This window comes from Trachemys scripta, chromosome 16, assembly GCF_013100865.1.
Source record: "Trachemys scripta elegans isolate TJP31775 chromosome 16, CAS_Tse_1.0, whole genome shotgun sequence".
NCBI lineage: Eukaryota > Metazoa > Chordata > Testudines > Emydidae > Trachemys > Trachemys scripta.
The window spans coordinates 17,444,751-17,462,234 of record NC_048313.1 but is presented as its reverse complement, the minus strand read 5'-3'; the positions used below and the strand labels follow the sequence as shown (position 1 = coordinate 17,462,234).

General features: G+C 53.0%; 1 protein-coding gene across 1 annotated transcript; it reads left to right on the top strand.

The window, feature by feature from the left end:
- The first annotated feature begins 7,492 nt into the window (after positions 1 to 7,492).
- Positions 7,493 to 15,971, top strand: LOC117888818 (poly(U)-specific endoribonuclease-D-like). The gene is made up of 7 exons (XM_034792571.1): positions 7,493 to 7,567; positions 10,356 to 10,539; positions 11,169 to 11,371; positions 12,970 to 13,086; positions 14,288 to 14,394; positions 14,877 to 15,019; positions 15,840 to 15,971. The coding sequence occupies exons 1-7, from the start codon at positions 7,498 to 7,500 to the stop codon at positions 15,952 to 15,954; spliced, it is 939 nt and encodes a 312-aa protein (XP_034648462.1). The 5' UTR covers positions 7,493 to 7,497; the 3' UTR covers positions 15,955 to 15,971.
- The last annotated feature ends 1,513 nt before the right edge of the window (positions 15,972 to 17,484 follow it).

The window sequence follows — 17,484 nt, the reverse complement described above, 5'->3', positions numbered from 1 at the left end:
GCCTGGGGAGAACCTCCTTTTGTGCGCCTGCGCAGCACTCTGGCGTTGCGCGCGTGTGGTCTTCTCAACCACAGCTCACACGCACGGCGCCTGCGTAGCGTTCTCGCCTCCCGCGCCAAGCTCTTTTCCCCCTCAGAGCGCCTGCGCCGGGTAACGCGGGTTGATAATGCGCATGCGCGCACGCTCCAGGCCTGGCCTTAGCGTCGTCCCCCAAATACCCGGATGAGAGTGGCTCACGGGTGGACAAAGACCCGGATGGAGGGGACAACTTCCTCCTGGGGGCCCTGTTTTTTCGGGCCCCCGGCCATAGTGCTCCCTGCCCCAGTGCCTTAAAGTCCTCCAGTGCCATGTTCTGGTGCCCCCCCACCATGACTGTGCCCTGGGGTCCCCCGTGCCCTGGTGCCCCCCTCCCCCAGTGATGTCCCCACTATTGGATCTGTAACCCCTCCCCCAACCCTGCCTGCTACCCCACCCTCCTGGCCTTGTGCCTAGCTGCTCCCTTCCCCCTGTTTGTGACGAGCATCCCCAGTATGACAGCTGGCCTTACGGTGACCAGATGTCCCGATTTCATAGGGACAGTCCCAATTTGGGGGCTTTTTCTTATATAGGAACCTATTACCCCCCACCCCCATCCCGATTTTTCACACTTGCTGCCTGGTCACCCTAGCTGGCCTTGTGCCTGGCGCCTGCCCACCCCCAGTGTGCTGCCCATAGGTGGCACGTGGTTACTGTTTACTTAGCGATGAATGAACCTTTCCCTTTCCAGAAGTCTTGGCAGCATTTCCTTTGCGGTGTTACAAGTGCAAAAGCAGAGGCAGGAGAAACTCCTGAATATTTCGTCTTGTGTTTTAACAGGCAAAGTCTCAAACAAGAAGTTGCGTCTATGATTTTGATCTCAGGTGTGCAATGCAGTGCACTCTTAGGGCAACACAAAAGGTGAACCTTTTTTTTTTTTTTTTTGAGCTGTGTAGTCAGTTTTTGTTACAAGATTAGATTTCTTCAGGCTGAATTCTACCCTGAAAACAAAGTTTAATCAACAGTTATATTGCTCTGCAAAAGTTTGATTCACTGAGGACAGGTCCATCAGTGGTGATTAGCCAAGATGGTCCAGGATGCAAACCCATGCTCTGGGTGTCCCTAAGCCCCTGCCTGCTAGATGCTGGGACTGGACAACAGGAGATGGATCACTTGATAATTGCCGTGTTCTGTTCATTCCCTCTGAAGCACCTGGCATTGGCCACTGTTGGAAGACAGGATACTGGGCTAGATGGATCATTGATCTGACTCAGTGTGGCCTTCTTATGTTCTAGCCTTCCCTTACTCATGTGACAAATCAGTGAAATAAAGGAGTCGAGGGACACCCTTTAAAATAAGGGATGGGGAGCCAACCTAAGGAACAAATGAATGAAATAAGGAACTGTCCCTTGAAATAAGGGACAGGTGGTCACCCTATGTGCTGCCCTCCACCCTGGGCACTGAGGGTGCCAGTCAAAATAATACAAAATAATAACAAACAGCTGAGGGGTTTCCTGTTGAGGTGTGGGGCAAATGTGGCCAATGGAGCTGCCCTGAGGGACCAGTGTGCTAACAAAACGAAATCTTCTCTGGAGAGAGGAAGCATTTAAGGGGGGAGGGATAGCTCAGTGGTTTGAGCATTGGCCTGCTAAACCCAGGGTTGTGAGTTCAATCCTTGAGGGGGGCCACTTGGGGATCTGGGGCAAAATCAGTACTTGGTCCTGCTAGTGAAGGCAGGGGGCTGGACTTGATGACCTGTCAAGGTCCCTTCCAGTTCTAGGAGATGGGATATCTCCATTTATTATTATCCATTTGTTCCAAGGCCTTTGTGACTCCTTATTTTTCTGAAGGGCTTAGGCAGCAGGGTCAGAGATGTTAAACAGCACCTGGATAGATGGAGAGAGGAAATCAATGCAAAGCCTGAAATAGCAGTGAGGGAAGGGAGTTCAGAGGGAGAGCCTTGAAATGCAATGGCCGCAGGTCTAAATGCAAATTCCACCTCTGACAATTCCCAGGTAAAGACGTCTTCCCATCGCCTCCCTCATCCCCATTGGCTTTGGAGAAAACAAGAAGGGACCACAAACCTGAATACGAATCGGCAAGAATGGAGTTTCCTTATGGCACAATTAGTTGCTATTGAGAGACCCTGGTGAGGAGTCCTTGAGTGACTTTATCTATCTATCTATCTATCTATCTATCTATCTATCTATCTATCTATCTATCTATCTATCNATCTATCTATCTATCTATCTATCTATCTATCTATCTATCTATCTATCTATCTATCTATCACAATATTGCCAACCCCAAATGTTCAAGAATTGTGAATCTGGCACCAAAATAATTAATTCTTTTTACTTGCCTTCTGGTTTTTAAGCCTTTTGGGGGTTCACTGAGGTCACATTTTTGAGCTTTTCTTCACAGTCATGAAGGGCAGAAACTTTTTTTTTTTTTAAATGGAGGCTGAGAGTCTCGTATGTTGGGATTCGCTCCAAGACCTGTTCCATTCAGCTTATCCCGAACAGCTTGTTCAGTTCTGGGAGGACACTTCATCCAGTTCTCTGGAACCCAAAACAGTCAGTCCGACTCTGTATTTTGTCACTCGGGTCCTTTATTTGGCATACAACAAAGCTATGCTGAATGATCGGACTTAACCATAGGGGGTGGTGGGTATAAGGTGTACCACACATCCAAAGTTACACAGACAACCTCTTCCTTTATATACATTTACACATTACATAGCAATTGTTATATATTACACCACACTATTTTTTTTATTGGATTGGTCACTTTGCAGGAGCCAATCCCTGTGCAGCATGGATATTAGGAAAAACTGTTTCACTAGGAGGGTGGTGAAGCACCGGAATGGGTTACTTAGGGAGGTGGTGGAATCTCCTTCCTTAGAGGTTTTTAAGGTCAGTCTTGACAAAGCCCTGGCTGGGATGATTAGTTGGGGTTGGTCCTGCTTTGAGCAGGGGTTGGATTAGATACCTCCTGAGGTCCCTTCCAACCCTGATAGTCTAGTCTATGATTCTATGCTCTGTTCATGTGCTGTTCACATTGAACCTGATCTTCCAGGTTTATCTTGTCCATAGTTCCTAGCAGCAAGGTGTTGCTGCTTATCTTAAATAGCATAGACATCCTGAGTCCAGCATGCTGTTTGTCAAGCCCCTATTTACAACTTAACCTTCCATTCACCTTCCCAATTATGCTCTCTAGGAAATGAGGCAAATTTCTTACGACAAGCCCGGCCTACATCATGCCATCGCCTGACTCCAGGAGCTGGGGCTGTAAGTAAAAAAATCAGTTATTGGGAGACTCACAATAAAGCCACGAGAGATGGCAACGTTGTCAACATGGGAATCTGACATTGGATCTGTGAATGGGGGTACTGGTTCCCTGGGAACCCCACAGAGAGTTATTCTGTGACTGGTGCAACAGGAGAATGAGACATTCCCTGGTCAAAATACATTACTGAGCAGTTGGGAGGGGAACGGGGCAGAACTGCAGTATGTGTGTGTCCTGAACCTCTGCATGGGAAAAGGTCAGTCATGAGAAATGGACACACAGTGTTAAACCCTCTTCTCCCCGTGAAAGCTACTCTACACACAGGTACAGGTGGTCAGGCCAATCAGGTGCTGGGCAATGAAAATGAAGTGTGAGAGAGAGAAAGTTGCTGGATTCGTCTGGGTTCCCCATGACCCTCTGTCAGACATCCTGTGCGGTGCCACTCTCCCATGTGGAGCACAAAGAGGCCTCTGGTGCTGCAGAAGGGCGGATTTTTTGGTGTGATCGATGCTTTCCCCTTGCTAATTGTCCTTGTGATGGAAGAGCCAGAAGAGTGATGAAACAGCCTCCTGACCGCACTGTTGCAATCCCTGCTCCAGCCTTCTAGCAACAACAAGAGACTGGCAGGTGTCCAGACAGACGAGGAGCTTTTTCAGTGTGCATGGATCACAGGGGCCTTGGCAGTCCAGAATCCTGTTAAACTGGACTCTCCAGTGTAGACTTGCTAGCACATAGCACATGCAAATTCTCCTTACCGACTCTGTGCCACAGTGCCATGTGCTAGGATCTTCCTATTGAAACAGCAGATGTCCTCCGGAAACCGGGACCAGTTGGATCCTAAGACTGGCTGCTTGCTGGGGGTTACCGGAACTGTTCCCTGCCTCTCCCTCTCCACCCCGGGAAGGCCTGTGCCAAACAGCTAGTCAACATGGTGTTAAGGCACCGTATGTTATCCTTGGGGCTGGAAACTTAAGGAAATCACCAAAGCAAATGGCCTGTTTCTTAATATAAATGTGCAGGAACTCTAGCTGTTCCAACCGCCCCGAGCCCCATGCTTTGGGGGGCCCTGTGCTTCAGGGGGACGTGGAGTCCAAGGCGGCCTGGAGGATTAGCAGGGGGCCTGGCGCCGGCAGCAGTGAGCGACCCGGCCCCAGTCCACCACACCCCGCTGGCTCCCGGCATTGCTCAGGGGGAGGGGGCTTGGGGGAAGAGGTGGAATGGGGGCAGGGAGGGGGTGCAGCAGGGGCGGGAAGAGGCGGTGTGGGCTGGGGCCAGGTCGCTCACTGCTGCCGGCACCGGGCCCCCCACTAACCCTCCAAGCCACCCTGGACCCTGCGTCCCCTTGAAGTGCGGGGCCCCCCAAAGCGTGGGGCCTGGGATGGTTGCCCCAGTCTGTCCTACAGATGGACAGCTTTGAAAATATAAGCCCAAATATTGGTGGAGCTCGGCCACCACGGACCCATATAACTTGCTGCCTATGGCCCTGAAGGGGAGGTAAGGAGAGACCAGGGTCCCCTTACTATCCCCCCACCCTTACATTTCAGAGCATTCACCCAGCAAAATCCCTCTGAGACCTCAGTGGGAAAGTCTAACATAGGCAGCATTTGGTCACTTAAATATTAAACAAGCCCTTGGAGATAAAATTATCAGGTTGCGGCCTGCCTGTCGGACAGAAGGGTAATTTACCAGCTGAGTGGAATCTGCTTAATCCGGACGAGGGGCCTTGTTGGGTGTATTGGAAACCAAGAGCCTTCAAATGAGACCGAACTACCCCAAAGGCAGAGGGGTCAGTCCTTGCACGCACAAAGTTCCTCTCAAGGCTGGCATGGGGTCTGAAGACAGGTATAGCCTAGGAGTTGATTACATTAATGAATGACTCTCTAAGAATGCAGTGCACTTCCTTTCCTGGCTTCTAAGACACACAGCCTCACCCTTCCTGCATCCTTCACCTTTCCTGCATCTGGCGATCCTGCCATTCCTGTCCTGAGTGGGAACAAAACTGTCCCCTGTTTGTCCACAGCTTCTTGGCACAGCTTGCCTGCGTGCACTGGACCAGAGCGATCCGTCCTTTGGGAGGTGTGATTTGGGCTTACCCCAGCTTCCAGTAAGAAGTGAAGGGACCGTGTGCAGTTAAGATCGTTGGCATCTAAAGTAGTCACACACCACATTGGAGGTGATTTCAGCTGCCCCTACCGCTAGTACAGCAGTGGGGCGTGTAGAGGCCAACAGTGCTAGCATGCAATGTGCCATATTGATGGAACAGGGACCGTGCTGACTGGGGCCTCCGGGACCCACCGTAATATACATATTGGATAACCTGACTTTCTGTAATGCAGGGACGCAGCATGGGCAGGCTCGGTCGAGACTGAGCCTGGTATGCTGAGATGTCTGGCACAGCCATTTGAAAGGTGAACGTGGTCAGCGCTACATTACAGAAGTCCCGGGGCTGGCTGTATTTGGACTCCGAGCCACACTTCCTTCACCCGCGATCTGCCGGTACCGCAGAGAAGCGCCAATGAATCTCCAACTCCATCCTCAACCTCAAACAACCAAACAGTCCGATTCTCTGTCAATAAAACACGTGCAGATGTCGTGGAACGATGAAAGTAAAAACCACGAGGGTCTGCATTCTGTATCTGAACGGCCACAGGGCTCCTCCACCTCCATGGGTTTTGGTTAAACCGCGCTTAGGCGTCTAAATACGCTTCCAACTGGAAATGTTAAATACGTGTGTCTATCCAGCCTCCGCCTGCCAATTTGAGATGATTAACGGCTTTCAGGACTAATCCTAAAGGAGAACGGCATTAGCATATTCCGCTTGTGTCTGAGACCCCGGATATTTGATACGCCAATCCATCCCGGAAATAAAGCTGCGGTAGTTAGCTGCCGTGTAGATTTCATAGGAAGGGCATCCCTCCCCCAACCTCATGCCGTAGAGACCGTCCGGTTTCCCACCGGCCCCTTTATTCTTTTGAGGTTAGTACTTGGGAGATAATGCTGTCATTTACATATAAATATAAAATCCAGGATAAGCGCATCTGCTCAGAGGTGGGAAATGAAGAGGAATCAAAAAAAGAATTAACTCGCGGTTTTGCCGGAGAGAGGGGATTTTATTTTTAATTTCTCTGACCCAAGGGCGGTTGAGATGCTTTGACGTGTCATGTGTCCGTCCGTCCGTCCCCCCCCCGGCTAAGCAGCCGGATTTGGGAGCCTTGGAGCCTCCAGCCCCTGGGAGCTACCCTATCTAGCACCATGAGGGTGCTCCTCATGAGATCCGAGTGCCTGAGTGAGCCGTTCCCTGGGGAGCCTGATTCTTGCTACCAGGCAACACAACCAGTCCTAACACACATCCCAGTTACCCCGTGGGAAGCCGTTCCTTGAGCACGCTGGCTGGGGGTCGCCATCACGAGTTTGAATCCCATCACTGCTTGTGTGTGGTTTGGCTGATTGTGCCCATCCCACTGCTGATTTGTGTGTAAATGTGGCTTGCGTTGTTTTGATTCCATACGGCTTCATTTACACAGGAGCCAGGCAGAGAGCTGCCTTCCCTTCTGTCTGGGAGAAAACCTGTTTCTCCCTTTGTTCGGTCACAGACTTTAAAGCATAATATCAGTGAGTATCCATGACTCCTCATATAGCGTTAACACATTTCACAATGATCTTGATCACCAGCGTGTCACCGGCTTTCACAAAAGACCTTCCTCGATATACTTTTCTGCTGCAGTAATACTGTATACAGTCTCTGACTCTTTGGGGTTCAGACCCCCTGTTGTCGCCCTGGGGTGTCTAGACCTTGACTGTCACACTGACTGCACAAGGGCCTTGTGTGTCCCACATCGCTCCATAGAACCAGTGGGGAAACTGACACCTAGTGGAGACTTCTCAGATCCTGAGAACTCCAGCAGCTGTTCTGCATTGGACTCCTGACTGTCTTTCAATACCTGAATTCTCTGGTCTTGCATATCACCCAACCCGCTCCCACCTATCCCTGGCTTATCTCGCTGTGCGACAGCTGTGTCTGACTTTATCTAGTTCTGCTCACAAACTTAGCATGTGTTCATTATCCCTGGGCTTTGAGCTGCTGCTCCAAACTTAGCGCGGTTTAATATTTCTCTAGCGTTATCTAAGTGATACAGCAACTGATATAAACGCTTCGTGCTGCTCCGGTGTCAGGTAGGTTGCAGCCCATCCAAGATGAAGGGCATTCTTGCGCTGGTCTGCTTCCTGCCCTGTTTAACATCTGGGACCCAGCTCTCCTTTCCGGGTAAGAGCAGATTTTTAAAATATTTTTAAAACTAAAGTGTATCCCGTTTGGATTTATGTGACGATAACAAAAAGGTGATTCAGGGTGAGATTTCTCTCCTGCCCCATAGCCTGGCAAAAATGATGGGTTCAAACGAGCCATTTTTGCGTGAACGCAGATGCCCAAAGCTCTGATTTTGCAAAAGCGAAATACAGCCCTGTTCTGAAGGCCGGAGCAAGTGCTAAGCCAGGGGTAGGCAACCTATGGCACGTGTGCCGAAGGCGGCATGCGAGCTGATTTTCAGTGGCACTCACACTGCCCGGGTCCTGGCCACCGGTCCGGGGGGCTCCGCATTTGAATTTAATTTTAAATGAAGCTTCTTAAACATTTTAAAAACCTTATTTACTTTCCATACAACAATAGTTTAGTTCTATATTATAGACTTACAGAAAGAGACCTTCTAAAAACATTAAAATGTATTACCGGCATGCGAAACCTTAAATTAGAGTGAATAAATGAAGACTCGGCACACCACTTCTGAAAGGTTGCCGACCCCTGGTCTAAGCATTGCTTACTTTTCACTTCTTAAGTGGTTCAGAAGGCCCCATGTTGGCCTCTTGCATAGGAGTGAATTTTACCCTTGTAGAATAATTTACCAACCAAGGGATGTGGTGCAGTCTCCATCCCTTGACAGCTTTAAATCAAGATTGGATGGCTTTCTAAAATACATGCGGTAGCTCGGCCACAAGGCATGGGCTGGATGCAGGACGCATTGAGTGATATTCCCGGCTTTGTGTTACGCAGGAAGTCAGACTGCTCCTAATGGTCGCTTCTGGGCTTCACATCCACGACTCTATGAAAAAAATAGACAAAAATCTGTTCTGTGAAAAGCTGCCGTTGGCCATCATCGGGGACAAATTTGGGCAAAACCACCCACCTCTTTGCTCACACTTCAGGCCACCTTTTAAAAGTGCTCCGCACCCAGAAACGGCCCCCAGTTTTTAAAAGGATTCTGCTGCCATTATACATGCCACCGCCAGACTTCCCGAGTGTCTGTTCCCACTCCAGTGCTGAATGGTCTAGTTCTAAAGCGCGGCAGCAAAATCGACACTTGGGGCGCTTCTCCAGTTGGGTCTGTACTCTGTGTTCTGGTAGCGCTTTGTGTTTTGCTGCAGGAGTATCTTGCAATCACTCTTTGCTTAACACGTTACTAGCCTGGGGTATGTTCACCATCGACGACAGCTGCTCTTCCCCCCTGCAGGTTACTTTGTGCAAATAACCACCGTGTCGCGTGCACTTGATCAAACCCGTGAAATCAAGTCGTAGCCACCTATGCACGAGCGCTTCAGAAATCCTACTTCAAGGAAGCCGACAGGCGGTTTCCTACTGATTTCAAGGGGGGCAGGATTTCACCCATGTTGTCTTCCATCTGGTTTCGTGGTCAGCTGCTTGCTTGTTTGTGCCGAGAACTTGTCCGTGGAGTTTCCGGCAAAGGCAGAAATAACGCTTCCCTGTTTCCCTTGTGTACTCGCGTAGAGCAAATGCGTAGCAAAGAGTGAAAGCCGGGATCCCAAGAACCTTCATGAATAATTAAGGTCAGATTTGTAGTTCTAACTTGAAAGGTGAAGGCTTGGCTGCCATATCTACAGACGGGAGCAGATTCTCCCCCGAGCTCCCAGAGATACGTGCATTTAGGGCTCATTAAAAATCCATGGATAGCGCTCTTGGCGGCAAAGCCTCTGATGGGATTTCAGCTCCGGCATGATTTGCTCTCAAGGCAGTTGAGTGTTGCTGTGCGCTGGGCAGGTGATATGGGGCAGTCAGGGCCAGCTGCCTCCAGGATGGGGAGCTGCTTCGGCGCACCTCTGCTTGCACGCACCCCAAGGACGGCGTTGGGGCGCGAAAGAGAGAGAAGCAACATCTCCTGCTTCCCAGCTATATTATGTTAACAGTGTCATTTCCCCTTGTCGCCGAGGGTCTGCCTTGGGTCAGTATCCACCTCACCATTGGATAGAGGAGCAAAGCTGAGGCACGTAGAAAACTGCTCTGCCCGAGGTCTTCTAGTGAGTCAGTGGCGGAGCTGGATAAAAGGACCCAGGAGTCCTGGTTCCTGATCCACTGTGTAAAGCAGACCCCCGTTGATCGATCCTTCCGGAGAGGGAGTCTGTACAGCTGTGGAATCAAGCAGAGAGGGAAAGTTTAAGAAACCCCCAGAAAGGTGAAAGTGATTTGAAGCGGGTCTGTGTCGATGGGCTTCGTCCGTATCTGGAATGGAAAATCCAGGAAACGCAGCTTCATCCTGCAATCAGCAGGTAGTGTGAAATAGCCGCAGTGGGAGAGGATAGCATAGAGACCAAGCCGAGGTGTGCAAGGAAAAAGAGGGTAGACGGAGCTCATTCCAGATGGTCGGAGCTGGGTTCTCTCACACACATGAGAGGAAGTAGGCCCTACTCAGACACAGGGAGAATGGTGTGTATAGACAGTTGGGTATTAGGAATGGAGCACATGGAAGAGGGAAGCTGGAGTCTCCTCTTTGGCTATATTGCCTGCACAGTGTTCCTTGGGAGTAATTATTCCATAACAATGATGGCTTACTGACTATTCCAATCAGCACATTAGCTGGATGAACTGAATAAACCAGCCATCATGCCTTCAGTGAGCCAGCTACCCCTTTGAGCTGGGTAAGAGGGGAGTTGGGGACTGGTGCTGTACGTGCTCCTCTGTCCATGTTTCTAGCCCATGACCCTAGTATCTGGCCATGGGGGCGAGGCCATAGTGAACTCTGGTCCGTCTCTCTTTGCCATCCCAGGAGAAGGTGAGCCGCGGGAGGTCCCCTCGTTCTACTCTGTCTCCGACAGTGAGATCAAGAGTGTCTCTGAGACGCTGTACTCTGCCGACGTGAACAAGGCCACCAGCCACGAGATCATCCTCAACCTGCAGCACAAGATCTCCTCTGACCAGACCAGGGCAGGCCAAGACTACGCCAGCCAGAAGTGAGGGCCTGGGGATGGGGTGCTGGGAAACCCACGTGTGTGGGATGTACAGGTCGGGGGGAGGGTGCGTTGTGGTTACACCACATCCTTGCATGGGCAGAACCTTCCACAGCCACGTAGACATTCCCGCAGGGCAGACAGAGAGGAGTGCCACGAGGTAGCACGCACATGCGGCAGACGGGTCTGGTCAGGGTGTGGGGGTGCACAAAGGCGGATGGAAGTGGTACCTAGGCCTCGTTCTAGCTCTCTGGTAGGGGTGCCTCCTTCTGCAGATCCCATTTATAACTATCTGAGAGGGACTAGTTAGTCTCTGGTCAGAGAGGAAGGATGGTCCAGTGGTTAGGGTACCAGCCTGAGACTTGGGTGACTGGGGTTCTATCCCTTGCTCCGCCACAGACTTCTTGGTGTGACCTGGGGCAAGTCACTTAGTCTCTCTGCCTCAGTTTGCCCTATAGGGGTGGTGAGGGTAAATGCACTAAAGATTGTGAGGCCCTCTGATGCTCTGGTGATGAGGCCCAGATAAGTACCTAAGGCAGAGCTATCTGTCCACCGGCTCTGCCTCCGATTCTCCGGCTGGGTCTGTGACCAGGAGCAGCATCCCTAAACCCCTCTCTCTGCTCTCCTGCCAGGCTCTTCAGCTACGTGGACGAGGATGCCCTCTTCTCCAAGCCCACCTTTGCCAGGCTCTTGGCTCTGCTGAATAACTACGAACGCATGACGGGCAAGGAGGAGGTGATGACCACCTCCGAGAGCCAGGAGGTGGACGCTTTCCTGGATGAAATCTTCCAGACCCAGGTGATGGAGAAGCTGACCCAGTTCTTTCTTTCTAAAGGTAAAGCGCCGACTGTGCAGGTGGTGCACAGCTGGGTGATGACATGGGTTGTGTCTGCCGCCAGGCGCTAGGGGGACCATAGAGGGGCCTCGGCTCAGTGCAGGATCCTGGAGCTCTGCCAGGTGCCGTGGAGACAGGCTGAGCCGTCAGGAGTCCAAGCAAGGAATTGCCTCCCCTCGCTGAGCCGATTTGTACTGGGTTCTGCTCTGTGTGCAGGAGCTGACCGTCCACCCCAATGTGAGGCCGCTGGGCGGGAGTTGTGGCTCTCTGCAGAATGCCTGTCCCTCTAGCTCAGCTCCCACCCGAGCCGAACGCAGCTTCCGGCACCTGCTGGCCGCCAGTGCCGGCACGCAGGACTGCCTGTTCTCACCACAGCCGGCGCTCGCCTGTGAAGCTCACTGAGCGCATCAGTTGGAGAAGGAACATGTGTTTCTTGGTGTATTTCCCAACGCACCGTCTGCTAAATACCAAGCACGGCGCTCAAAAGCGGACTGTGAGAGCCGGCATCCGCAGCGCTCCGGTTGTCCCTCCCCGCTCAGCTGCTCGCCGCGAACAGTTGTCACAAATAGCACATTGCGTCCTGGTGCTTGGCTTCTGAGGCAGGAATGGGAAGATTCAGGCCACTAAAGACAAGGCTGCTGTTAAAACGAAGGCACATGGGGAACTCGCTGCTTGCCAGTGGGGGGCGTGTGTGACACAGAGTAGCTGGCACCTGCCCCCGACGGGAGTCTGCCAGCTGGGAGTGACAAAGGAGGAGGGAAATGTGCAGCCGAGGGGCAGTTTGCATGTTCAGAGAGGAGAGGGAGTGGGATTGGAGGGGAGGCAGCCTCTGTCCGGGGAGAAGGGCCTGTGTCCCGGCTACGAGGGTCTGATGTTCTCAATAGCAAGGAGGAACATCCGATCGCTCTGGGCCTCACCAGTTTTTACAAGTGAAGAGCAACAGAGGGTCCTGTGGCACCTTTGAGACTAACAGAAGTATTGGGAGCATACGCTTTCGTGGGTAAGAACCTCACTTCTTCAGATGCAAGACCAGGCCCTGCACCCCCGGCTTCCTGCGATTCACCATGACTCTCAGCCAGCCAGTAAAACAAAAGGTTTATTTTGACGACAGGAACACAGTCCAAAAGCAGGTCTTGCCGATACAGACAACAGGACCCCCTTTAATTAGGTCCATCTGGGGGCCCCAGGGAAGCCACAGCCCTGTTGGTCGGGGCACCCCTCTTTATTTCCCAGCCAGCTCCAAACCTGAAACTCCCTTCCGCAGTCTCCTTTCTGCCCTTTCCCCGGCTCCTCTCCCAGCCTTTGTCCTTTGTCCAGTTTCCCGGGCAGAGGTGTCACCTGGCCTCCAACCCCCCTTCTGGGTTCTCATGTTACATGCTCAGGTCTGCTCCCTTCCCCAATGCAGGCAGTCCCAGCAAAACTCCCCTGCAACCTTCCCAGGTTAATACTCCCCACTCAGCATTCAAATAACACATCAAGAACATTCCCACTTCGCACAGCTGGGCTATGGAAGAGCTCCCCAGCTCAGTCCTCGGGGAGGTAGCTGCATCGCCCTGCTGGAGACCCGCTCTGACACCCGCTCTCTCTCCCCGGGCCAGGTATCTATTTGTCGGAGAATGACTTCAAGGCAGACCTGAAGAAGATGTGGTTCGGGCTCTACTCGCGCTCCAAGGGAGCAGCCATGGACTCCTCTGGCTTCGAACATGTCTTCCACGGTACAGCGCTGCTCGCAGGGCGGCGAGGGGAGAGCTCCGATGAGGGCACAACACAAATCCACAGCTCCGGGGGCTGTCGGAAACATGAATAAACCCGAGGCTCTGGCACGCCCACTTGCAGAGCCCCTTCTGCTGGAGGGAACCCCCCTCCAAACACTAGAACCAGAAACATCAAACGGGGGGGGGGGGGGGGGGCTAAAATCTGGCCCCTAATATTCAGGTTCTGAGCAAGCAGCCTCATCTGCTGAGGGGCTGACCTGCTGAAAACGGCCTCAGGTCAGCCTCTGTGAAAATCAGGCCACATGTTTAAGAAGAAGCAGCCCGAGCTCTGGGGACAGCCCTTTGGATCCACAGATCTCCAAGCGTGTTCCAAAGGAGGCTGGTATCATTAGCCCCCTTTTACAGATGGGAAACTGAGGCACAGACAGGGATGCGCCTGGCCCACGTTCGCCCACCAGGCCAGTGGCAGAGGTCGCTGGGAACAATCATGGGGATGTAATTTCTGCCAATCATACAAGCGTGAAGGGGGATGGGGGGGGAGGTCAATCATTGGGAATATGTCAAGGGGCCAGTTTGACGTGAAAGCTAAATGGAACAGACTAGGTGTTCCGGTCTGATAAGTGGTATAGCCAAGCCTAGGGTGGGGTTTCCTGGGGATAACCCCCTTGTACTGAGTCCCGGGGTGGTGTTGGTGGCCTGCAATACACACATCACTCCGGATGATCTGGTGGACCCTCCTGGCCATAAGCTGCATGGCTCTGAGTTTAACACTGGGTCTTTTCGGGCCGGCTTTTACCTTGGACAGCATTTCTCAGGTCAGGACACTTAGTTATTCTCAGCCACTCAACGGGATATTAATTCACCCTGACCCACATTAGCACGTAACCCACGGTGTCGAGACGACAGATGTTCTAGGTCCCTGCTGAACAGACAGATACAGCCCCGCGAGCGATTGTCCTAAAGTGCCTTGCGGTCAGGCAGTTGTACCGGAGAACTTCACGGATCCCCGCGTACGCTCAGAATCCCCGGGGGGGATGGGGACTCAGGGGAAAGTGATGAGAGGCTGGAAGAAGCTGAGGGGCCCGTTGGGAAGGGCACGGGGTCTGCGGGAAGCCGTTGGTGGCGCTGCCTGCTCTGGGGCAGGATGGGAAATGAGCCAGAAACAGGCCGGGACTCCAGCTCTGCTTCCTCTCGCCTGCAGGTGAAATCAAGAGCGGGAAAATCTCAGGTTTTCACAACTGGGTCCATTACTACGAGCTGGAGAAGAACGGACAGATCAATTACCTGAGCTACAGCTACGATGGACCTGTGAGTGCTGGGGGGAGGGCGTCCACTGGGCCTACCTCGTCGCGGCTCCTACCCGCCCGATCCAGGGGGAGGCGGCTCCCAGCCCGGCCCAGCTCAGCATGGCTCCTAGACCGGAGGGAGGGTCCCTTTCTGCTCACCTGCTCGACCTGCTGCCTTCTGGCCCCATGAGGGGTCTGGGATCAAGTCTCAGTCCCAGTGGCGAGGTGAGGGGGGCTTGGTGAGTCCCTTTGCAGGCCCAGCACAGATGGGGGGGACAAAGTCTCCTCCCATGGAGTCCTGAGCCATCGCAGTCCAGCCGTCGGCTGGCGAGCGGGCTGCCCGGCGTCCCTGCCCGGTGTCCCTGCCCGGCGCTGGCTCATTGGGTAGCGAACCGTGCCGTCCTTTATCCCATGCACCCTCTTGAGATAGTTTCCAACCGGAGACAGCCCAGAGTACCCCCTGCCAGGGGCACCCACCTCTTGCGTCCCCTTTTCTGGTTGCAGTGGACCGGCTACCCTGACATCATGGCCTTCCAGTTCCGCTGGACAGGTTATCTGAAGAGCGTCGGCTCCTTCTTCATCGGCTCCAGCCCCGAGTTTGAGCTGGCCGTGTACACGCTGTGCTACAAAACCAGGCCCAACAAGCTGTGAGTATCAGAGACAATGCCAGGTAGGCCGGGCCCCAGTGGGGGTGTCGCCCTCGAAGAGGCACCGGCTCAGGGGGACGGACTTTCAGGTCATTTCTGGTAGCAATTGTTGTACTTTTAAAAAACTCTTTGTTGTGCGTAAAACCCTTTGAGAAGCCTGCTAATGTCTCCTTCCCCGCAGGCTTTTGTGGCAAAGGTGATCATAGAGCAGGGGGAGCTGGCAGTCCGGACTCCTGGGGAGTGGGGTGTAGTGGTTAGAGGGGGTGGGAGTCAGGACTCCTGGGTTCTCTCCCAGCTCTGGGAGGGGAGTGGTGTCTAGTGGTTAGAGCAGGGGAGGATGGGAGTCAGGACTCCTGGGTTCTCTCCCAGCTCTGGGAGGGGAGTGGTGTCTAGTGGTTAGAGCAGGGGGGACTGGGAGTCAGGACTTCTGGGTTCTCTCCCAGCTCTGGGAGGGGAGTGCATCTAGTGGTTAGAACAGAGGGGCTGGAGTCAGAACTCCTGGGTTCTCTCCCAGCTCTGGGAGGGAAGTGCGGTCTAGTGGTTAGAGCAGGGGAGGATGGGAGTCAGGACTCCTGGGTTCTCTAGCAGCTCTGGGAGGGGGGTGGGTCCCAGTGGTTAGAGCAGGGGGCTTGGGATCAGGATTCCAGCCTTCTCAGCATTGCCAACCCCAAATGTTCAAAACACAGGATTGGCTTAAACACTGTGAGGCTTCTAAGAGATACCACACGTGGGGACACATTTGTATCGTCCTGCGGGGCGCACTCAGAGCAACATGGCTCTGGACAGCCTCCCCAGCGGCCTCACGTCCATCTCCTTGCAGGTGCACGCTCAGCCTCGGCGGGAAATCGGCTCAGATTCAAACTTACTCCTGGACCAACTCGGAGTACGGCGCAGGCAAGCGGTACCTCGCCTCCTCGTACCCCAACTCCCCCTGACCCTCCCCCCCAGCACCACGACAATAAACCTTTGCCTCGCTCAGCAGCTCCCTCTTGCCTTTTGTTTTCAGGGTCCCAAGTGAGGGACTTCCCCCCGCCTGCAAGCGTGGTGCCTGCTGCTAGTTTCTTGCACCGCTTGTTGTTTGGGGAGGGTGCATACGTGGCCTGTTATGTGACACTAGGTAATAACTGTGTCCAGTTTTGGGCCCCACACTACAAGAAGGATGTGGAAAAATTGGAAAGAGTCCAGCGGAGGGCAACAAAAATGATTAGGGGTCTGGAGCACATGACTTATGAGGAGAGGCTGAGGGAACTGGGCTTGTTTAGTCTCCAGAAGAGAAGAATGAGGGGGGATTTGATAGCAGCCTTCAACTACCTGAAGGGGGGTTCCAAAGAGGATGGAGCTCGGCTGTTCTCAGTGGTGGCAGGTGACAGAACAAGGAGCGATGGTCTCAAGTTGCAGTGGGGGAGGTCTAGCTGGATATTAGGTGTAGCGGGGTGATCACCCACTCCTGCCCTGAGGGGCTTAAAACAGCCCTGGGAGAGGGCTGTAGCAGGGAAAGCAGCTGCAGCCGGGCCACGCCCCAATCAGGCCTCAGCTGGCCCTATATAAGAGGCTGGGAGCCCAGGCGCTCAGCAGTCTCTCTCTAGCTGTAGAGGGAGAGGGACCGGGACCGGGACCGGGACCTGAGCAGAGTACCCGAGTGGAGCAGGGCTGGGGAAAGGCAGAGGAGCTGGGGAGCTCCAGTCTGGAAAGCCCCAGGCTGCGGCCTAGCAGAAGGCCCACGGGTACTGGGGGTTGCAGAGGGCAGCCCAGGGGTAGGCAAAGACAGCAGGTCCAAACCCAACCTTGTCGGTGATGAGTGGGCTAATCTGCGGTCTGTCCCAGGGGGTGGGAGCTCGACAATGACTGGCAGTGGCCTTAGACTGAGTAGAGGTGGGGATTCATAGATTCTTCATAGATTCTAGGACTGGAAGGGACCTCGAGAGGTCATCGAGTCCAGTCCCCTGCCCGCATGGCAGGACCAAATACTGTCTAGACCATCCCTGATAGACATTTATCTAACCTACTCTTAAATATCTCCAGAGATGGAGATTCCACAACCTCCCTAGGTAATTTATTCCAGTGTTTAACCACCCTGACAGTTAGGAACTTTTTCCTAATGTCCAACCTAAACCTCCCTTGCTGCAGTTTAAGCCCATTGCTTTTTGTTCTATCCTTAGAGGCTAAGGTGAACAAGTTTTCTCCCTCCTCCTTATGACACCCTTTTAAATACCTGAAAACTGCTATCATGTCCCCTCTCAGTCTTCTCTTTTCCAAACTAAACAAACTCAATTCTTTCAGCCTTCCTTCATAGGTCATGTTCTCAAGACCTTTAATCATTCTTGTTGCTCTTCTCTAGACCCTCTCCAATTTCTCCACATCTTTTTTAAAATGCGGTGCCCAGAACGGGACACAATACTCCAGCTGAGGCCTAACCAGAGCAGAGTAGAGCGGAAGAATGACTTCTCGTGTCTTGCTCACAACAC

Coding starts and splice junctions, on each gene's coding strand:
- LOC117888818 (XM_034792571.1), top strand. CDS start 7,498: ATGAAGGGCATTCTTGCGCTGGTCTGCTTCCTGCCCTGTTTAACATCT. Junction 11,372..12,969: donor CCAGTTCTTTCTTTCTAAAG/GTAAAGCGCCGA, acceptor TCCCCGGGCCAG/GTATCTATTTGTCGGAGAAT. Junction 14,395..14,876: donor GCTACAGCTACGATGGACCT/GTGAGTGCTGGG, acceptor TTCTGGTTGCAG/TGGACCGGCTACCCTGACAT.